At 48.8% G+C, this 18,810-nt stretch overlaps 2 protein-coding genes across 4 annotated transcripts in view; both read left to right on the top strand.

Annotated features, from left to right (window-relative positions):
- IFT122 (intraflagellar transport 122) overlaps positions 1-10,512 on the top strand; it is a 29,965-nt gene extending 19,453 nt beyond the window's left edge. For 2 of the 3 annotated variants that reach the window (XM_064723722.1, XM_064723720.1), the window contains 11 exons: positions 456-627; positions 1,188-1,290; positions 2,676-2,816; positions 3,775-3,872; positions 4,752-4,852; positions 5,983-6,148; positions 7,121-7,232; positions 7,633-7,761; positions 8,578-8,657; positions 9,285-9,449; positions 10,075-10,512. In XM_064723722.1, coding sequence (XP_064579792.1) covers positions 456-627; positions 1,188-1,290; positions 2,676-2,816; positions 3,775-3,872; positions 4,752-4,852; positions 5,983-6,148; positions 7,121-7,232; positions 7,633-7,761; positions 8,578-8,657; positions 9,285-9,449; positions 10,075-10,164 — 1,357 coding nt within the window. In that variant the 3' untranslated portion in view covers positions 10,165-10,512. The remainder of the gene's footprint in view (positions 1-455; positions 628-1,187; positions 1,291-2,675; positions 2,817-3,774; positions 3,873-4,751; positions 4,853-5,982; positions 6,149-7,120; positions 7,233-7,632; positions 7,762-8,577; positions 8,658-9,284; positions 9,450-10,074) is intronic. The other variant, XM_064723721.1, reaches the window with a different exon arrangement.
- Positions 10,513-14,017: 3,505 nt separating this feature from the next.
- Positions 14,018-16,912, top strand: RHO (rhodopsin). Its single transcript, XM_064723798.1, has 5 exons — positions 14,018-14,434; positions 15,348-15,516; positions 15,630-15,795; positions 16,038-16,277; positions 16,677-16,912. Exons 1-5 carry the CDS (start codon positions 14,074-14,076, stop codon positions 16,794-16,796), a joined length of 1,056 nt encoding a protein of 351 aa, XP_064579868.1. The 5' UTR covers positions 14,018-14,073; the 3' UTR covers positions 16,797-16,912.
- The last annotated feature ends 1,898 nt before the right edge of the window (positions 16,913-18,810 follow it).

Below are 18,810 nucleotides of genomic sequence, written 5' to 3'. Positions count from 1 at the left end.
AATTCGGTGGCCATTCCTGTCTATGGTCATTTCTCACCACAGTAGGTGGCACTTTGTGTCATTTGCTGAGCTGCCCTGAGAGCGTGGCCAGGCCCTTGAGGCTGGCCGTGCCTCTGTTTTGCTGTGTGGCACAGGGGCTGCTGTTTATTCAGGAGCCTGTTGCTCAGGTCAGGGCTGGGCAGTGTGAGCCACTGAGTCATGCAGGACGTGCTCCCTCCTTCATCTGCAGAGTCTGAGACACAGAGCTGAATGTCTGAGCCAAGAGGGAAGGAAGGGCTTTGAGTCTGCAAAAGGAAAAAGCTATTTGGAATGTTTACTGAAACTGCTTAAACAGTGTTGCATGGTGGTACTATTAGGATGTTTATTAAATGTTAACTGATTGAAGGTGAAGTTATGACAATAATTAAAAGGCAAAGCACCAAGGCAAACATCTGGCTTCTTTCTTCTGAGCCTAGGTTAATCGAAATTGCTCGAAAACTGGATAAAGCTGAGCGTGAGCCTTTGGCTAAATGTGCCTTCTATTTTAAGCAACTTGATAACCCTGGCTATGCTGCAGAAACCTACATGAAGGTTGGTGACCTGAAAGCATTGGTCCAGCTCCACGTGGAGACTCATCGCTGGGAAGAAGTGAGTGTGCCCTTGATTTGTGTTTTGAAAACCACTGCTTCTTATTGTCACTGGTTGCAACTAAAAAGGGAAGCAAATGTCTGGCTCCCCCAGCATTGTCATGAGGGAGGAAGGCTTCTGCAGAAGGATTCAGAGTATTTCAGTTAATTGTGTATACCAGCATGTGTTTGGTGGTGGTGTGGTCATCTGAAACTGAATCTAAACTGCATTTATAGTGTCACTTCAATTTCTTTAGAAAATGCATTCAGTAAAAATACAAATATTTTTTGTCTCTTGCTGGGAAATCTACTAAATTTCCCAGATAATCACTTTCAAGTCTTTCTGTTTCAATAGTCAATCTGTTATTATGCTAAGCTTCTTTTCTTTTGTTGCTGATTGCTTTTTATTTTAAAACACATAAGTTTCATGCTGGAGAAAATATAGATTACACTCTCTATTCTGTGTTTATGTTTCATTGTGAATTTTTTTAGAGCTGAAGGATTGATCCCATGGAATATTTTAAAACCTTTAACCGTTTAAACCGTGCAATATTCTAAGAATGAGCTTTTTATTTATGTCAGGCATTTGCCCTGAGTGAAAAGCATCCTGAATTCAAAGATGAAGTCTACGTCCCTTATGCTCAGTGGCTGGCAGAGAGTGATCGATTTGAGGAAGCCCAGAAAGGTGAGAATGTCACTGACAGATCCATATTTACTCCATAGTAGACTCTGCCCAGGCGAATTTCTTATCAGTGGTATTCAAAACCAAATATAACCCATCTTTTCATACTGGTTTTAAAGTAACTGGAAATCTCCTTATTTTATAGGAAAATATGATGAATCTATCAGAAATTATGGCATCTAAATATAAGTCCAGATTTTCTATCTTGTTCTATATCTGAGTGTGGCACATAAGAGGTATTTGGCATATAACCCTAACCGTTGTAAGATTTTTACCCCACAAAAAATCAAAATATGGCAGCTCTATTATAAACCTGAGTGAAAAACGTATTTTTTCCTTCTCTTTAGACAATACTGGATTTGCACAAGTCAAGGTTTCCCATTCCTTTAAGGTTTTTGCGGGGTTTGTTTGGCTTATAAGATAACATTTGAACGGAACTGTAAACTTTCCATCCTGTGGAAAGCCTTCAGAATTCAGTCCACAAGGAGCTGTTGAAGTGAGCTGTGTGTGCAGTGCCTCGGCTCAGGTGCAGCTCCATTGGCAGGGCCCGGGCTGGGCCTGCTCTCCTCTGCCCAGGACGAGTTTGTGTGCCTTGGCACCCAGCCTTGAGCAGCTGCTTGAGGGCAGGGTGGTTTTTGCCCTCTCTGAATGTGCTGCACAGAGCTCTGTGCTGTGGGGCTCTGCAGGTGTAGGTGCCCCGAGCTGGTCCTCGTGGGACTGTTCTGGTCTCAGAACAGAATGTGAGGTCTGGTTCAAGCTGAGCTGGCTTCACTCAGGGGGCAGCAGTGCTGTGGGGCTGGGTTTTTGGGCTTGGTTCCCCCTCAGCCCTGTTCCATTATATGGAGGCTGCATTGGCCAGATGCAGCTTGCCAAGTGAGAATTCAGGGTGTTACTTGGTGCATCAGAAAAGGAGATGCTGTTAGTAAATGACAGGAGGGTGTAGTAGCTGTACTCTTTTAAAGTATTCAGCACAATACTTTAAAAAGTATTCATACACACCAGAGCACTGGCTTCAAACAATTTATTGTAGTTTTGAGTGAAGTTGGGATTTGCAGTATTTGGAGATCACTGTTGTTTGTACAGAGATCCTAATCATCACAGCATCTTCTCTTTTCTATTTAAAAAACCCCAGTAACCCATATTATACATACTCCTTGAGCTCAAGAGTTGCTGAGACAGTGCAAAAGCTTCAAATTACCTGCAGGTTCTTCTCATGTTGCATTAGTGTCACTGCATTCAAGGAGGAAAATAGCAGTGTATAATCCCTTTTATCGTGCCCTGGACAGAGTGTTTGCTATGGGCTGACTAGAGTGCTCTCAGTTGAAAACCATTAGTCTCCGTTAATTGATCTAATCGCGCAGTGAGCCCCTCTTTGTTTTGCTGGGCAGCGTTTCACAAGGCCGGCAGGCAGGGGGAGGCCGTGCGGGTGCTGGAGCAGCTCACACACAACGCCGTGCTCGAGAGCCGCTTCGACGACGCAGCCTATTATTACTGGATGCTTTCCATGCAGTGCTTAGACATTGCCCAAGGTGAGTCACCCGGAGGAAGTGTGTGTTTGTTACCCTGTTGTGCACGCAGACAAACAGCTCTGCATTGTGATAGCGGTGCTGCAGCTGCTTCTCCGCTGGGTGTTTTGATTTGAGTTTTTAATGCTGTGCACATCTTGGGCTTGTGCTATTTTTGTAGTCCCCTGTTTTTCCCATGTGCTAATTTAAAACAAATAAACAAACCAGCGACATCAGCAGGCATAAGGCTCCTTCTGAAGTCTGGCAGGGATGAAAATCCTGCCTCCTGGGACCATGTACCCTCCTTCACCCTCCCACCACACCCATTGCCTGGAGGGTTAAAGTGCTGGTAAATAAAAGATGTTGGAGAGTAAATTACCTCAATTGAAAGGGAGGGAGGTTGAAAATTATTTCGGCCAGCAGGTAAAACTGATTGTTTGCTAGCTGTCATCTTGTCTCCAAACTGCATGTCACTGGGAGAGAGGTGTCAATAGGTGTAGTTTATTGATCATGCAGAAGGTTGGGAATACTGCCTTTTGTCTGGTGCCTTTGGTTTTAGTTCAGCTGATCTGTCACCCCCCAGATGTTTGAGATGTATGTCTTTTCCAAATGGCTTAGTAGTGTATTTGGTATTTGTGAAAGTTTTCAAAACTAATTGCATTTGTGAGCTCTGGCATGCTGGAAGAGGTTTCTAGGGATGCACACCTGCTGCTTTCTGTCTGTAGCTCATCTGTAGCCTCTGGCTGTGTTAAACCACTGCCTCACCTGTTCTGTGTTTCACCGTGCTTGTTTCAGACCAGAAGTTTGCTCAGAAGAATAGCAGCTCTGTGGGTGTATGGTCTGCATGGGTAGATGGGCATACTTGGCCTGGTACTTATCTCCTCGGGCAGTGCTGGTGCTAAAATGATAACAGGTTGTTTTCTCCGAGCTGCGTTCATAGACTTCTCTTTGAGACTGACACCAATGCCTTTGCCTCCCACAGAGAATGAAGGACAGCAGAATGAAATGTTGCAGAAGTTTCATCACTTCCAGCATTTGGCAGAAGTTTACCATGTCTATCACTTTATCCAAAGATACACTGTAAGATACTCACTTTAGAATTGTGTATTTATGCTTCCTGAGCTTTTTTCCTTAGGGAGTCCAAAAATAACTAGGACTTTTCAGGCAATTAAATATTGAATGTACATCAGTGATACTGTATAGTAACTTTATTTATTTATTTAACTTTATTTTATTTTGTTATACAGTCTTCAGCTGTCCTGTACAAGAGCTTGCTCCTCTCTTTACAGCTGCAGGTTGGGCAGGGCTGTGCCGATGCCTGACCTCCCTCCTGCCCATGGCACTTTCTGCTGGTTGCCTTGGTTTGGTCCCATGGTACCTGAGCCTCTGCTCCTGCACAGGCCAGGGTCAGTTTTTCCCTTAGTCACTGGAAAACAGGGTTGAACAGAAGGCACATTAGCCCAGGGATTTCCACAGGGTGCTGCCTGTGTCACTGATGTGCAGTCACGAGTGAGGAGCTCCTACTAATTCCAGCAATTAGAGTCATGCTGCCATCACCCTTGGTGCAAATACCTGTTGTAGAGCATTTGAGAGCCCTTGCCCTGTGCCCTTGCCCAAAAGAAGACTCTGTGCTGTGGAGTCTTTGCTGTCAGGCTATTTTAGATCTCACAGTGCTAGAGACTCTGCACTGTGGCTCTGCAGACTGCCCTCATTTTTAAATAACCTGTTAAAGGTTCTGTCTTAGCTACACTGATCTCTCTGTCTCTCTTTTCTGTGTGTATTAGGCATGAGCTTTGGTGATAAAGATATGCAAAATCCACTTGTTATGTTCTGTCAACACCTCTTTTCCCAACGGATGAAAGAAACACCGTACTAGAGATGCCTTGTGCTGTGTTGCTTACTGATGTAAGTTGATGGTTTTCCAGCTTAGAAATGTGTCTTATGTTTTTCGTACCACAGGAGGAGCCTTTCAGCTTCCACTTGCCTGAAACCCTCTTCAATATTTCCAGGTTTCTGCTTCACAGCTTAACAAAGGAGACTCCTTTGGGGATCTCAAAAGTGTATCCTTCCAATATAGTACAAAACCTAGAAGTTATCATGTGATACATGAAAGGAATAACTGCTGTTGGTCCAAGGCAGGCACTCCTGCAGGGAATCTTTGGTGTCACCTGTTGGTTATCGTTAATGGGAACTGATTTCTGTCCCTCAGGAATAATCAGCATCTTCAAACTGTTGTGTGCTGAGCTGCACTAGTTTGTTATTTGTTATAATTTTGAAAACCTGTGCAAATCAACTGATGTCAAACTCTGTTAGGCCACCTTGAACACCTGCCCCTCTGGTGTGTCACCTGTGTCAGAAGAGCAAGTTCTAGGACATCAGTCAGTGCAGAAAGGTGTTGGCTCTGAATCTTGCCAGCGTTGTGACAAGGAGACTGAGCTGAGGCAGAAGCAGGGAAACCCAGGAGGTGTTGCTTCCTGTGAGGCCACATGCTCTGTCAGGCCAACATCTGCAGGGCCTTGTTAGTGCTAGTGAACCTCTGGGAGTGCTTCCTAACGGGGCTGTGTGAGCCCGGTGAAATGCACCTTTCTGTAAGAGATAGCCACAAGGCCACTGGATGCCATAGGGAGGTCTTGTCTTGTTTCACTTCATTTCTGGCTTTGGATGGGATATTAGCTTTCCTTTTCATAACTTCCTTGCTTAGAAATGTAGAATCTTTCATGAAGTTTTTGATAACAGGCCTTGTGGTCAGTAGGTGTAAACAGCAGTTCACTCTGGTGGGAGGGAAGGACAACACTTGGTTGCTAACATGGGGCACACTCTTTCAAACCACATCAGGTGTATTTACTCAGTGTCAGTGGCTTACTTACGCTGTAAAAAATGTTAGGATTTTAGGTTTTTTGTGACTGGGGGAAAATACATGCACCTCAAAATTACTGAAATATTGTAAATGGAGCCATAGCAGTGTTTATGTAGCATCATTTCTTTACCTTGCTAATAATTGCCCACAGATATTTTGATAGTCCTTTCACACATGTTTGTAAATGAAGTTCTGTAAATAGATTTCTCTGGTTAAAACCTGTTTGAAGTCCCGGTGTTGGATATGCTTCATTGCCAAACTTCTGTGATTAGACAGAGTATTGCGTTTTTTCATAAATGCTGTATGTATTTTTATTCCTTAATTAAATTATAGCAATACATTATTGGCCCTGGCAAAGCAGAGTAAAGCTCTTGGTGCATATAAATTGGCTCGTCATGCCTATGACAAGCTGCAGGGACTGCAGATCCCAGACAGGTTCCAGAAATCTGTTGAGCTGGGCAGCCTGACAATCCGATCCAAGCCATTCCATGACAGTGAAGTAAGCTGTAATGTGTTTCATGTTAATCATTAATATGTGGCCTAATCCTAGAATATGAGTTCCTGTGTGCACAAAACAGTCTGAAATACATTATGCATGGCTCTGTGATATAATTGTATTTCTGCTGGAAACACAGTCCTTTTATTGTTATTCTTCAAGTCAGACTTCCTTCTGCTCCTGAGAGCAAATTAAAATCAGCCCTCTCTTTGTGGGCAGCTTCCATCCTCCCTCTCCTCTCTTGCAGTCACCTTCCTCACTGCCTATTAATTCTTCCAAGCCCTGTTCTCCCCAGTTCACATGCTATTGTTCCACAGTCTTTGTCTCTCTCTCCAGCTGGAGGTCACTTTCATTTGTCCCACTCCTAACACTCTTCCCCTCCTCCCTCCATCCCTTCAGTGACCTTCCTTCCGTAAATCTTATTTTAACACCTTTTCTTCTTTCACTGAAGTCTGGCTTTCTGCAGTGTTCTATAAAGCCATGTCTCAGGGAGTACTCACTAAAAATAAATTGCATTGTACCAGTGAACATACACCTGGCCTCCTGAAATAAGAGAAACACACTCTTTAAGAACTGCTTAAAATAACTCTGCTCTTGAAAAAGAGATGAATTAATTGGAGAACCTAAATTTGACCAAATCTTAGAGCAAAAAACTTTGCTTCAGTAAACTTCTCTTCAGCTTCTTTTGTCCCTGTGTATTTGATGCAGAATTGTGCTTCTGTTACTGCAAAGGCAAGGTGAAAATTTAATTATTAAAGTGGTGAAGACAGCTATTTTTAATGGGAAAACTTGCCGTTTGTTAAAAAGGGAAAGCATTTTCAGATGTTGAAGGGTCTGATTTCACAGCAGTGCTTCTCCAGACTGGCGCTGGTGCTGTGTCGGTGCTGTCGGCCGAAGGGGCCCGTATTTAATTGAAAACAAAGAGCTGAGGACGTGCCGGTCTGTGGTTACCGTGCTCTCAATCTGTCTTTGCAGGAGCTCGTGCCCCTGTGTTACAGGTGCTCCACCAACAACCCCTTGCTGAACAACCTGGGGAACGTCTGCATTAACTGCAGGCAGCCTTTCGTCTTCTCGGCCTCCTCCTACGGTGCGTTGGACGCCGCGTTTGCTCGTGCTTTGCAAGTAGATAGATGTTAACAGAGTAGGTCAGTGCCCAATTCCTTCTTTCTGCAGTGCTGTTTGGCCAAACAAATGTTCCTTTACTGTTGCTAAATTTGTCTAAGTGGGGGTTGTTGGCTCTCACTGCAGAGCAGCAGCGCAGCATTGTTGCATTGCCAGATACTGAGATGCATCTGGTGTTCTGTGAAGGTGAGCACAACCCTTTCAGAAGTGTGGGGGGTTTGGTTTGCTGCAATTTTATTTTATTTAACTTGTTTCACGAGAGAAGGTGGGCAGAACACCAGTGACATGAAGGAGCACAGTATCTGCTATGAGGCATTTCCTGAGTTCCTGCAGGTCGAACATTTCCTGCCTTTCCCTCCTTTTAGAGGTGCTGCATCTGGTTGAGTTCTATTTGGAAGATGGCATCACAGATGAAGAAGCTGTAGCTCTCATTGATCTCGAAGCTCCAAGAGTGAGTAAAAGAGAGAATAAATGGCAAGAGATGACGACTGACAGTATCCTTTTGATTAAAATTGGTTTTCTTTTCTTAGGGAAAAATTAAACCATTTAGAGTTTATTTTTTCCCCTTAGGTTTAAACCTTTCATATGGCTGATGTAAGTACAATTGCATCTTGTTTTTGTTGTGTTAGTATAACAACCAAACCACAGTTTAACTAAACCTAATATTGTCGAGACGCTTTTCCTTCAGGACAGTTTATTTATTATCCTGGCAATGTTTGTTTTTAACAGTGGAATGCCATGCTTTACCTTTTCTGTGTGAACTGCTTTCTGACAAGGATGAAGGGAATCTGGAGTGTGTTGCTTCCAATAACAGCTTCTTTTAGAGGCTGCCTTCTCCTAGCCAAGGGAAGTAGCAGTTCACAACTGTTCCTGCTGAGATCTGGTTTGGAATGCTTTGGCATCCAGAGCTCCCAGTTGCTGTCAGGGTTATAGAATAGGAGATTGATTTAGAGTAATGCACAAGAGCACACAAACTCTGACTAAAGCTGCCCAAAAATGTAACTTCAATAGATTGCTTCCTTTGCTCTGTCATCTGTGGAAGGGTAGGAGCTGATGTCATGCCTGGCTGTGGTCAGTCTGTTCTGGCTGTTCTACAGCAGCTGCAGTGATAAACTTCCCCAGTCACTGGAAACCCCAGCAGGGCCTTCTTGGTGCTTTTTGTAATGGTCTGTGCACTGTCACAATTTGAGATACTCTGAAGCAGCAAGGGTCCTGCTGGGGTGCTCTCATACTGATTCTGTCAGTGCTGGCTATGGTAAGCAGAGCCAGTTTTACAGGAATTCTTGTCCTTCCTTAAGACATGCATACAGATGTTCAGAGTTTGAAGCTTGATGACAGTACAGATATTATTGAGGATGATGATCCCTTTACAGCAAAACTGAGCTTTGAGGTAAGAACTGTACCTGTGTCAACCAACAGGAAATTTTTAATAGAATTTTTTTTTAATAGAAAATTTTACTTTACACAGTCACTTTTCTGGTGTGTATGTGGTACAAAGAGAGCTGCAGAGCAGGGGACTGGGAGGGGGATGGCACTTGAGAGGGAAATGGACTAACCAGTTAACTCCTCCCTTAAGAACACAAACAAAACCCCTCAAAACAGACAAACAAACCAGCAAAATCCACACACACCCCCCTCAAACAAACAAACAAACACAAACCTCACAAAACAACGATTTTAAACCAAACGCTCCTGGAATTTTGTTTCCTCACCATGCACTGGTGCAGCAGCAGCACACCTATAGAGCAGGCCTTACTGCAGGGTCTCATAGAGACTGTGAGCGTGGCTGTTGTTTGCAAGGAGTTGTGTTAAAGAGAAAGGGAAGCTGACTGGAAACAGATGTGGCTGGATGCTGCTGTTGCTGGAGGTTTTGATAAAACTGACAGGGAGTTTGGTGGGGACAAGGCCTGGGCCAGGTCTGCATTAGCTTTTTCTGCTGAACTGTAGTTAGCTGAGAGCAGGTTCAGGCTGGGGGGCGCGTCTGGCAGGCGGTGACGGCGCTCTTTGCCCTTTGCAGCAGGGAGGCTCCGAGTTCGTGCCGGTGGTGGTGGGCCGCGCCGTGCTGCGCGCCATGAGCCGCCGCGACGTGCTGGTCAAGCGCTGGCCGCGCCCGCTGCGCTGGCAGTACTACCGCTCGCTGCTGCCCGACGCCTCCATCACCATGTGCCCCTCCTGCTTCCAGGTACTGCTGCGTGTGCACACACACAGCGCCGGCCGCGGGGCCGCTGCTCTGAAATGGGCTGGGCAAGGGCCTGAGGGGGTGGAGGGCGAGCAGCCCCAGCTCTGAGCTGCATGACAGACAGGGGAACAGCTGCCTTGGAAGACTTGGCCAGAGCTGAATTTGAGAAGTTGCCCTGACTGCAAGTCAGAGCCTCTTGAGCAAACCTTGGCTGACCAACAGAAGCTGATTTGTATTTATTTCCTTTTGCTCCGTCTCTCTGACTTGCAGCCTGGTCTAGCAAGGACACCAGTCAGTGACTGTTGCCTTGTGGTTCAGGCCTGCTCCTAAAGAGTCCAAAAGGGTCCAAACCCTTGCTCAGAAATAACTTTTTGAAATGCTGGAATTCAGTCATGTTTGCTTACTCAACTGCCTAATTGTCAATCCTTTTGCACAAGTAGTTAGCAGCTCTGGCAGAGGTCTGTGAGGTGCTCGCTGCTGTGTTCCAGGTGACTGGAGCCAAGAGGCCCAATTCTCTGTGGTGGTAGTTCCAGAGTGTCTGTGCTGTTGAGTAGCCATTGAACTCAGTTTGCATTTTCTTTGAGCAGGGTACAGGCTAACTTGTTTTAAATCTGTTCCTAATTAACAGATGTTTCACACAGAAGACTATGAGCTCCTCATACTGCAGCATAATTGTTGTCCGTTCTGTCGGCGGAGAATAGATGAGTCAAACCAATGAAGAAAACCAGTCTTTTACCTCAACAACAGACTCCCCTGTTGGTTTGGCAAAACCCTTCTTAGATCTGTAGAGCTTTCCTAATAACTTAGTTATGTCATCTTGTCTCATTTTGTATGTAAGAGTGGAACCAAATTGAAGAATTTTAACTATTTTTTTAAATTAAAACGTCTGTTTTTTGTGAATGTGCTCTGCATTTTCCAGGCAAGCAGCTGAAGTGCCACAGAATTTTACAGGAACATTTCTAGAATCAAGTTCAGCCTTCAAGTAATTGGTTTTACTCCAGATTGTGCTCCTTAACACACACCAGTTATTGACAGATCTTCAAATAAATGGGACTATTTTTCACTATTTATTGTCTCAGAATTTGCTATAATACTCATGCTTCTGATCAGAAATTTCTTTTTCCTTTCTATTCTGTTTAGGCAAGAACAGCATTTAGAGCCCTTCAAATATAATCTGAAGAGTTCCACTACTGTTGGCCCTGGGGGCATCTCCCAGCCGCCCTGGGGCAGGTGGTGGCTGAGTGTGTGTGGAATTCACCCGGCTGAAGCGCAGCACGTGAGGCTCCGTGCTGCTGCCGTGGAGGGCAGCGTGTGGGAGAGCTGCTGAGCAGGGTGTCCCAGCCTCTGTCAGTGCTGAGCCCAGCAGGAGCTCTGGCAGGAGGCAGACGCGCTGCTCTCTGCTGCAGCCTCTTGTGCAGGCACGAGACACGGGGGCATCAGTCCCGGGCAGCACCTGAGCCCTGCCATGGCTCTGTCCCTGCAGGACTGGGCAGGAAACAGGAGAGCAAAGGCCAAGAAACTCCTGTGTTGAGATAAAGGTGGTTTAATAGCTGCAGCACAGCTCTGCCTGCAAGCAAAGCAAAGCAAGAAGGAATTTATTCCCTGCTTCCTGGAGAGCAGGGCTCAGCATGAGTAACTGTCACTTGGGACAGCAAACACCACAAACACAACATCCTCCCTTCCTCCCCCTTTCCCTGAGCTTTTATTTTGGAGCACAGCATCATCTGGAGTGGCACACGGCTTTGGCCAGCTGTCCCAGGCCTGCCCTGGTGTGTAGCTGAGGGGCACGGGGCAGGCAGGACGCACTCGGTGTGTTCCCGTGCTGCTTTACACCCCAGCACTCAGCACCCACTGTGCTCTGGGAGGGCAGCGAGCTCCGTGCAGTGACACCAGGTACCCCAGGTGGGGAATCTCGCCAGGAGGGACACAGGGTCGTCCCAGCAGCAGGAGATTCACAGGGGTAACCAGCTTGGCTGGAGCTGGGCAGTGGCGCCTCTTGACTCCAATCCGGTAAAAGCTGTGCCTGTGTTGCCACCAGTTGTGTTGTGATGGCAGCCTGTCTGTTCCAGCCTGCCTGTACCCTGAGTGGGAAAGGACACGAGCGACTGGCTGAGGTGTCGGTGCTGCCAGGGCAGCTCCCACGGGAGCAGCGCTTTGCACGTGAAACGGGATGTCTGTCTGCTCGAGTTCCTCTGGAAAAGGAGACCCTGCAATCACACTGCTGAGTTTCCGAGTCCCTCAGTGGTTCCTGACCAAGTTTGCTTGATTTACCACTTTAAAAACATTCTGTTCTAATTACAGCTCGTCTGCTTTCTGACTCAGCTGTCACTGTTTGCAGTGAAGACTCTGCTATTGACATGGATAAACAATGCTGTTTGAGATGGGAGCCAGGGTGGAATTCAGATCCTTCTGGAACAGAGCTGGCTGTGCAGAGCCAGTGGGAATGAAAAATTATGAAACTGAAGAGAAAGGGTTTGCTGTGACACAAAGACAAAATGGACCAATGTTGTTTTTAAACAGCTCTGTGAATATAGCCTAGCTTTGAAAAGTGTTTTGGGCTTTTCTGGGCAGAAGCACTCTGCGCATCTCACACATACATGATGAAAGGTTCTAGTCCAGGCTGCCCTGTGCCATGGAGCCCACCGGCTGGCTTCCTGCTGAGGAGTCCCTGGAGGTACAAGAGGTGCCAGCACGGCACTTGGGTTGGGAGCTGTGAGCAATTTGCCCCGTTCCTCTACCTCTCATCTGCCTGCCTGTCCCACTGCCGCATCCAGCGGTGACGCACGCCAGCCCTAAGCTCTGCATAGCAGCTGCTACCTCAGCAGTGGCTTATTGCATCAGCTTAAAGTGTTTTAGGAAATAAACCTTTAATCCCTGTGTGCTCAGGTACAAGTGTAAAAAGCTGCATTTGCAGTTAGAAAATGGCACTGCTTTGGCCTTGGAAACAAGTGTGAGAAATTAATTGAGAGGGACTTAGGGTGAACAGAGTGTGTGTGAGGACCTGGTGTTTTCATGTTAAGGTGAAGGAAGACCTTGGGGACTGTCCAGAGACTGTGGCCTGCACTGGGCTGCCAGCAAGGTCCGCCCTAGTCTGTGGTGCCAGCACTTCAGCTCCTTCCACCTTCCCCACTTGGAGGGCAGGTTCCCAGCTTGGTCTCTGCTCTAAGGACACTACAGTGCTCTGTGCTTTTTCCCATTAAACTTATTTCTGAACTAACTTACAAGGAACATTGGTGAAAACTAGGCCAGGCTGGAGGAAGTTTTCTAAGGCCAAGAGGACATGAATTTCTGCCCACCTCACACCCATGAGCTCCAGCAGCTCTGGCACATCCTCCTGTACTGGACAAGGCCCTGGCATTCACCTGCTCCTGGCTGTGAGGAACGCTCAGCTCTGCCCTCAGTGCAGCCAAAACAGCAAGGGGAGCTGGGTGCTGAGCTCCCTTCCAGCCTCCATCACCTACAAAGGGGCAGAGCAAAGTCTCTCTTTGTGCTCACCTCCTGTACATGTTGTCTCACCGCCTCTGAAAAATGAAGATAACTCAGCTTCTGGTTGGCACAAGAAATGTTTCAAGCACAACTGAGTGCACAGAGTGATGAGTCAGAGAGACATAGAGGGCACAGAAGGCTCCAACAATAGCCTTCCCTGTGGAGTTTGATAATTATGCAGGGTTTGAGGAGAGTGAGGTTGTCTGTCAATCAGTATATGAAGCTGAGTGCAGGCTTCAGCTCTGAACATCCCATCGGTGCCCTGGTCCAACAGCCTTCTCAGCAGCATTGCAGAATGATTCCAGTCCAGGACAGATGGACTAGGTTATTCATTAGCTGTTACCAATGGAGTTGGCATGACCCAAATCAGATACAAAGGCACAGAGGGCATGGCCCAACTGGTAACCTGCAAGTGGGCCAAGTGTTTCATGGTGGTGGTCAAACCTCCACAGCCAGATCCTGAGTAGAGAGGAGGCTGGAGCTTGTGGAAGAAGGTTTGGTCACGCTGCCTTCTGCAGCCTCCCACAGGGACTGGCAGTATGTGGGGACGGCTGTCCAGTGGGGACTGGCTTGTCTCACAGACCCACGTTCCCCTTGTGAGAATGGGGCTGGGACACTCCCTGTCACTGAGGAAGTGGAATTCAGGAACCCAGCCAGGCCACCATTTGCAGCCCCCAAACCCACAGTCTGGGGTTTGAACCACACGTGTCCCTCCTATTAGTGGGGAAGGGAAAGGAAGAGCAAGGCTGTGCAAGGGAGCTGCTGCCTGGTTTGAGCCCCTCCAAATAAATGGTGTGGTGCAGAACTACCTCTTTATATATATGACCATGAGCCATGGTCTCCAACAACGACAGCACTGGCCAGAAACTAGTGTCACCTTAACACCTTCCCAGGAAAGCCAATTACCCTGGGATGATTATGATTAATAATTCTCTAAACCCTAATCGTGCTGACACCAGTGCCTGGAGCTTACCCCGGGGGCACTTTATAAGAGGTGCCCCGTGGAGGAGGATGTAACTGGTTCTCCTTGGGGTGACAGTGAAGGCTGAGAGGTGGCAGGAGCTCCATTTCAGAGGCAATTTTCCCCTTGCACAAAAGAACTCCTGGAGTAAGAGCAAAAAGCGCCTCACAAACTGCAACCATGAACGGGACAGAAGGCCAAGACTTCTACGTGCCCATGTCCAACAAGACCGGGGTGGTACGGAGCCCCTTTGAGTACCCCCAGTATTACCTGGCTGAGCCGTGGAAGTTCTCGGCGCTGGCTGCCTACATGTTCATGCTGATTCTGCTCGGCTTCCCCATCAACTTCCTCACGCTGTACGTCACCATCCAGCACAAGAAGCTCCGCACACCTCTGAACTACATCCTCCTGAACCTGGCCGTCGCCGACCTCTTCATGGTCTTCGGGGGCTTCACAACCACTATGTACACCTCCATGAACGGGTACTTTGTCTTTGGAGTAACAGGGTGCTACATCGAAGGCTTCTTTGCCACACTGGGCGGTAAGTTTTCCCAATATTCAAATGCCTTCTGTCAGGAATTTCCCTGGATTTTGGTAGTGGGAGGGAAAAACACAGATGATCTTGGCAAAACATGGTACCTGTAGTGTCCTTGAGCTGCTGCTGATGTGGACTGAGGTGATTTGCCCTGTTTCTGGGTAGGAGCTGAAGAAAGTGATAAGTGACACTTTTCAAAAAAACCTTTATTTTGGGAGCCAGCTGCTCAGTATCCTGAGAACCACAGTGCAGCAATGAAAAGCAGCCAACACCAGATTTTGCAGTTGTCGGATTTGTGCATCTCCTTGGCTTTCTGACTCGAGAGATGACAATTTTGTTCCTCCTATTTTGCAGGGCTGAATCTGCCATTGGCTCTGGTGTGGTGCATGGTGGTACAGGCAAGCAGAGCTGCCTCTCCTCCCCATGCCAGCCTGGTATGGAACCAAACAGATGTGAAACAGAAATTGTGTGCCTAAAAATGTCCTCTTCCATTTGTCTCAGCCTTCAGCCACAGCTACTGTTTTACTGGTTTGGTCCTTGTGGCACAAGTTTCCAAGTGGGTAGTGAGGGGAAGTCCTGGGATGATGGGCACTTGCTTCATGTCAGAGTGTGACCACAGGCTTGCCGGTGCAGATGCTGTCTGGGATGAGTGGTGGGATCAGCCATGAATCTCAAAACACTGCAGCAAAATGGTTCCTGTGGGTCAGCAGTACAGTGAGAAGGGGTCTTCTCACACTGTCCTACCACATCTGCCCTTGACCATTCTTCATTTTTCTTTCTAAACCCTTGTCAGAGATTAAGCTTCTGCCAGGGGTTGTCCTCAGGAGCACCAGTCTCAGGAGACCTCATGTTGCCATCAGGGTGCTTTCTTTTCCTGCTCAAAGTCCCTGTGTCCTTTCTGTCCCTCTCCCTGGTGCAGGTGAAATTGCTCTCTGGTCACTGGTGGTCCTGGCTATCGAAAGATACGTAGTGGTCTGCAAGCCCATGAGCAACTTCCGCTTCGGAGAGAACCATGCCATCATGGGTGTTGCCTTCTCCTGGATCATGGCCTTGGCGTGTGCAGCTCCCCCACTTTTCGGCTGGTCCAGGTAGGGAGGGCATTGGACCCAGCGTCAGGGGCGTGGGAGCCTGGCTGTGGCTCAGCTGTGGCTTCCAGGCAGTCTCCTCTGCTGGGTGCTGACCTGCTGGGCTCCCCTTGCAGGTACATCCCCGAGGGCATGCAGTGCTCGTGCGGGATCGACTATTACACTCTGAAGCCAGAGGTCAACAATGAATCTTTTGTCATCTACATGTTTGTGGTTCACTTCATGATCCCGCTGGCGATCATTTTCTTCTGCTATGGGAACCTGGTCTGCACGGTTAAGGAGGTGGGTACCTGCCAGATGCAGTGCCCAGTAGGGCTACCCCTGTCCCCAGGGCTGGAAAGGGACCCACACCAGGTTCAGGAATGGTGCCAGGGAGGGTCCTCCAGGGGCCAGCCTGGCCATCCATGAAGAGGCAAATAGCAAACTGCAGATGTGCAGCTTGACTGCCGTGAGCCCTGACCCTGTGTCCCTACTGGTGCAGCACCCACTGGCTCCAACACATATTTGTGCCCTTCTGCCCGCAGGCTGCCGCCCAGCAGCAGGAGTCTGCCACCACCCAGAAGGCAGAGAAAGAAGTGACTCGCATGGTCATCATCATGGTCATCTCCTTCCTGATCTGCTGGGTCCCCTATGCCAGCGTCGCCTTCTACATCTTCACCAACCAGGGATCAGACTTCGGGCCCATCTTCATGACCATCCCGGCATTCTTTGCCAAGAGCTCGGCCATCTACAACCCTGTGATCTACATCGTAATGAACAAACAGGTAACTGGCAGTGCCCCTCTCTTGTGTTTCTCTTTATAAGAGCAGGCAGAGAGAGTTACAGCATCTCAAGGTGCCAGTGGTCTGGGGCGGGGATTGTTTCCAGGAGATCTAGTCCTGGCACATGAGAAACTGACTGTGCAGCTCATCCTTGGTGCTGCATAAATCTCACAAGTGCAAGGCCATTCCACCTGAAGTGATGCAGGTGCCGGGTTGATGGAGGAGCCGTGATGGGAGCAGGCAGGGCTGGCAGTAGATGGGGTGGGCAGCAGACAGTGGGGCAGGAGACTCCATATAGGCTCAGCTCTTCCTGCACCACAGTACTGCTGGGCTTAAAGACAGCTCTGCAGCCAGAGCTGCATGGTGTCCAGCTGGCTCACCCCGGGCTTCTCTCTCTCCCAGTTCCGTAACTGCATGATCACAACCCTCTGCTGTGGCAAGAACCCTCTGGGTGACGAGGACACATCTGCTGGCAAGACAGAGACCTCCTCCGTCTCCACCAGCCAGGTCTCTCCTGCATAGGCCCCATGGGAGCAGCCAGGCCCTGGGGTGCTGCCCTGGCAGCACAAACTTCACCCCACCGCTGCCACCACCTGCCCCTGCTTCACCATGGCCAAGGCCCTGTGGGGTGGGCTCCTCGCTCTGGCTCTAGGAACCCTGGGAACAAGGCTGAAAATGTGTACACATGTTTTGTAATTAAAATGCAAAGGCTTAGCTCCTCTGGCGTAAATCCATGCATTTCTGTTGACTTGCTGAGACCTCATGCTCCTTCTCTGAGTGCAGGCTGGGTCGGAGAGCTCAGGCCTGGGGCCATGGCAGAGCTGTCCTTGCCTCCCTCAACCCACCCTAACACCACAGCCAGGGCACATTCTGCATCTGCTGCTGCCAGGGCCAGAGCTGTGGCCACTTTTGGTCCTTTTGTCAGAGATGGATCCTAGCCAGTGCTGCCAGTTGCTCAGTCCCATCACACTGTGTCTGCCCAGAGCACGTTTGGCTGCTGCAAAGTGCCCTGGCTCTGCCAGATGCTCCCAGCTCTGGCCCTGTCCCACCTGCCAGAAGTCCTGGGGGACACTGTGATTGCTCCAGGGGGATGGGACAGTTAGCAGTGCCCGGGTCCTGCCTGGCAGGGAGGTGGCACGGCGGGCCCTGCCAGCATGGCTCAGCCGTGTGTGGCCTCAGCTCTCCGGGACAGCTCAGTGCTCGGTCCTCCAGCAGTGGTGCAGCAGCACTCGGATGGTGTTGGCGCCCTCAGCAGCCGCAGCTCCGCTCCCTGTCCCCCAGCACCCCTTCCCCACAGTCCTACCTCTCTTTCTTAGGCAGCTTTGGACCCCTCGGGCCAAGCCCCCAGCAAGGCTGCCCATGGCCGTGCCCATTTGGGCTGTGGTCAGTCCGGCCTCGCCCAGCGGGAGGCTTTGGGTGGCTCTGGTGCTGCTGGGCCCGCGGGGCCGGGGCTGATCTCGCTCCCCGCCACAGCAGGCAGCCCCCAGCAGCATATGGCTCCGCCACGCCGACATATGTTCCAAGCACTACGAGATGGCATATTGCAATTGTAGCGGTGTTCTTCATTTTTATTTTTAGCTCAGTTATACAAATAAGATGTTTTTCTCACTGTTCAGTGTTATCAACATTTGAAACTATTTTTGTACATTATTATCCTCTCTGATTTCTAATCCTATGCAGCTTTGCAAGGACTAATAGGGAACGTATAGAGCCCATGCGAGTTAAACCCTTAATAAAGAGCAATTTGCAAGTACAATTCTCTCATTATTTTTTTTATCGATACTTCTGCATATTCAGTGAAATCTAAAGATTAGAGTTTTATGAATAATTCAGTGTTTAGGCTGATGTCTGATTCATGCTCTTTAAATCTGGGAGGCGGTTTTGGAGGGAAGAGGAAGAAGGATTCAGTGTTTATTTGCTGCCCGTGAGGCTGTGCTCCACAGGAGTGTGGTGATGCCTGGCACTGTGGTTCTCCTGCCCGTGGAGGGCCAGCCCTGGCACAAGCCAGGCTGGCCCCAAGGCCTGGCCCCAAGCCTGCAGGCGGTCCCCACACTGTGACACCTGGCTGCTGCTGGTGGTGCTAGGGGCAACAAGGGTTTGGGATCCTCCTGCCAGTTCAGCCAGATGCCAGAGGCATCACAGAGCTACCAGAGAGGTGATGGATGGATCCAGGATGAGGAAGTGCAGCCAAACCTTCTGTGGTGCCAGCCCCAGCAGCTCACTGTCCCCTTCCTGGAGAATTCAGAAATGGACTGGAAGCAAGGGATGAACAGGCTGGTGCTGGTCTGGGGAGGAGGAGGGCATGTGGGGCTCCAGGCAAGGGGTCTATCTCACAGCTCCTTGCTCCAGACCTGGCTCCTACTGGCACCTCAGCCAGGATCTGGCCCTTGGGCTCAAGAGGTGGCTGCAGACCTTGGCAGTGCTTTTCAGGTCCATTGCTGTGGTCTGCTGAGATGGCCATGAGCCAGTCCTGCCATCATGTAATCCTGCTTTACAACTGCCTCACGTTTCCAACAGACAATGCACACAAAACCCC

The sequence above is a fragment of the Zonotrichia leucophrys genome, chromosome 12 (assembly GCF_028769735.1).
Source record: "Zonotrichia leucophrys gambelii isolate GWCS_2022_RI chromosome 12, RI_Zleu_2.0, whole genome shotgun sequence".
Taxonomy (NCBI): domain Eukaryota; kingdom Metazoa; phylum Chordata; class Aves; order Passeriformes; family Passerellidae; genus Zonotrichia; species Zonotrichia leucophrys.
The sequence above is the reverse complement of the archived record's forward strand: the minus strand, read 5'-3'. Positions and strand labels throughout refer to the sequence as shown.

Excerpts from the sequence above, each read along its gene's own strand:
- RHO (XM_064723798.1), top strand. The coding sequence starts at position 14,074 with ATGAACGGGACAGAAGGCCAAGACTTCTACGTGCCCATGTCCAACAAG. Across the intron at positions 15,517-15,629 it reads CCACTTTTCGGCTGGTCCAG|GTACATCCCCGAGGGCATGC; the intron begins GTAGGGAGGGCA and ends CTCCCCTTGCAG. Across the intron at positions 16,278-16,676 it reads ACATCGTAATGAACAAACAG|TTCCGTAACTGCATGATCAC; the intron begins GTAACTGGCAGT and ends TCTCTCTCCCAG.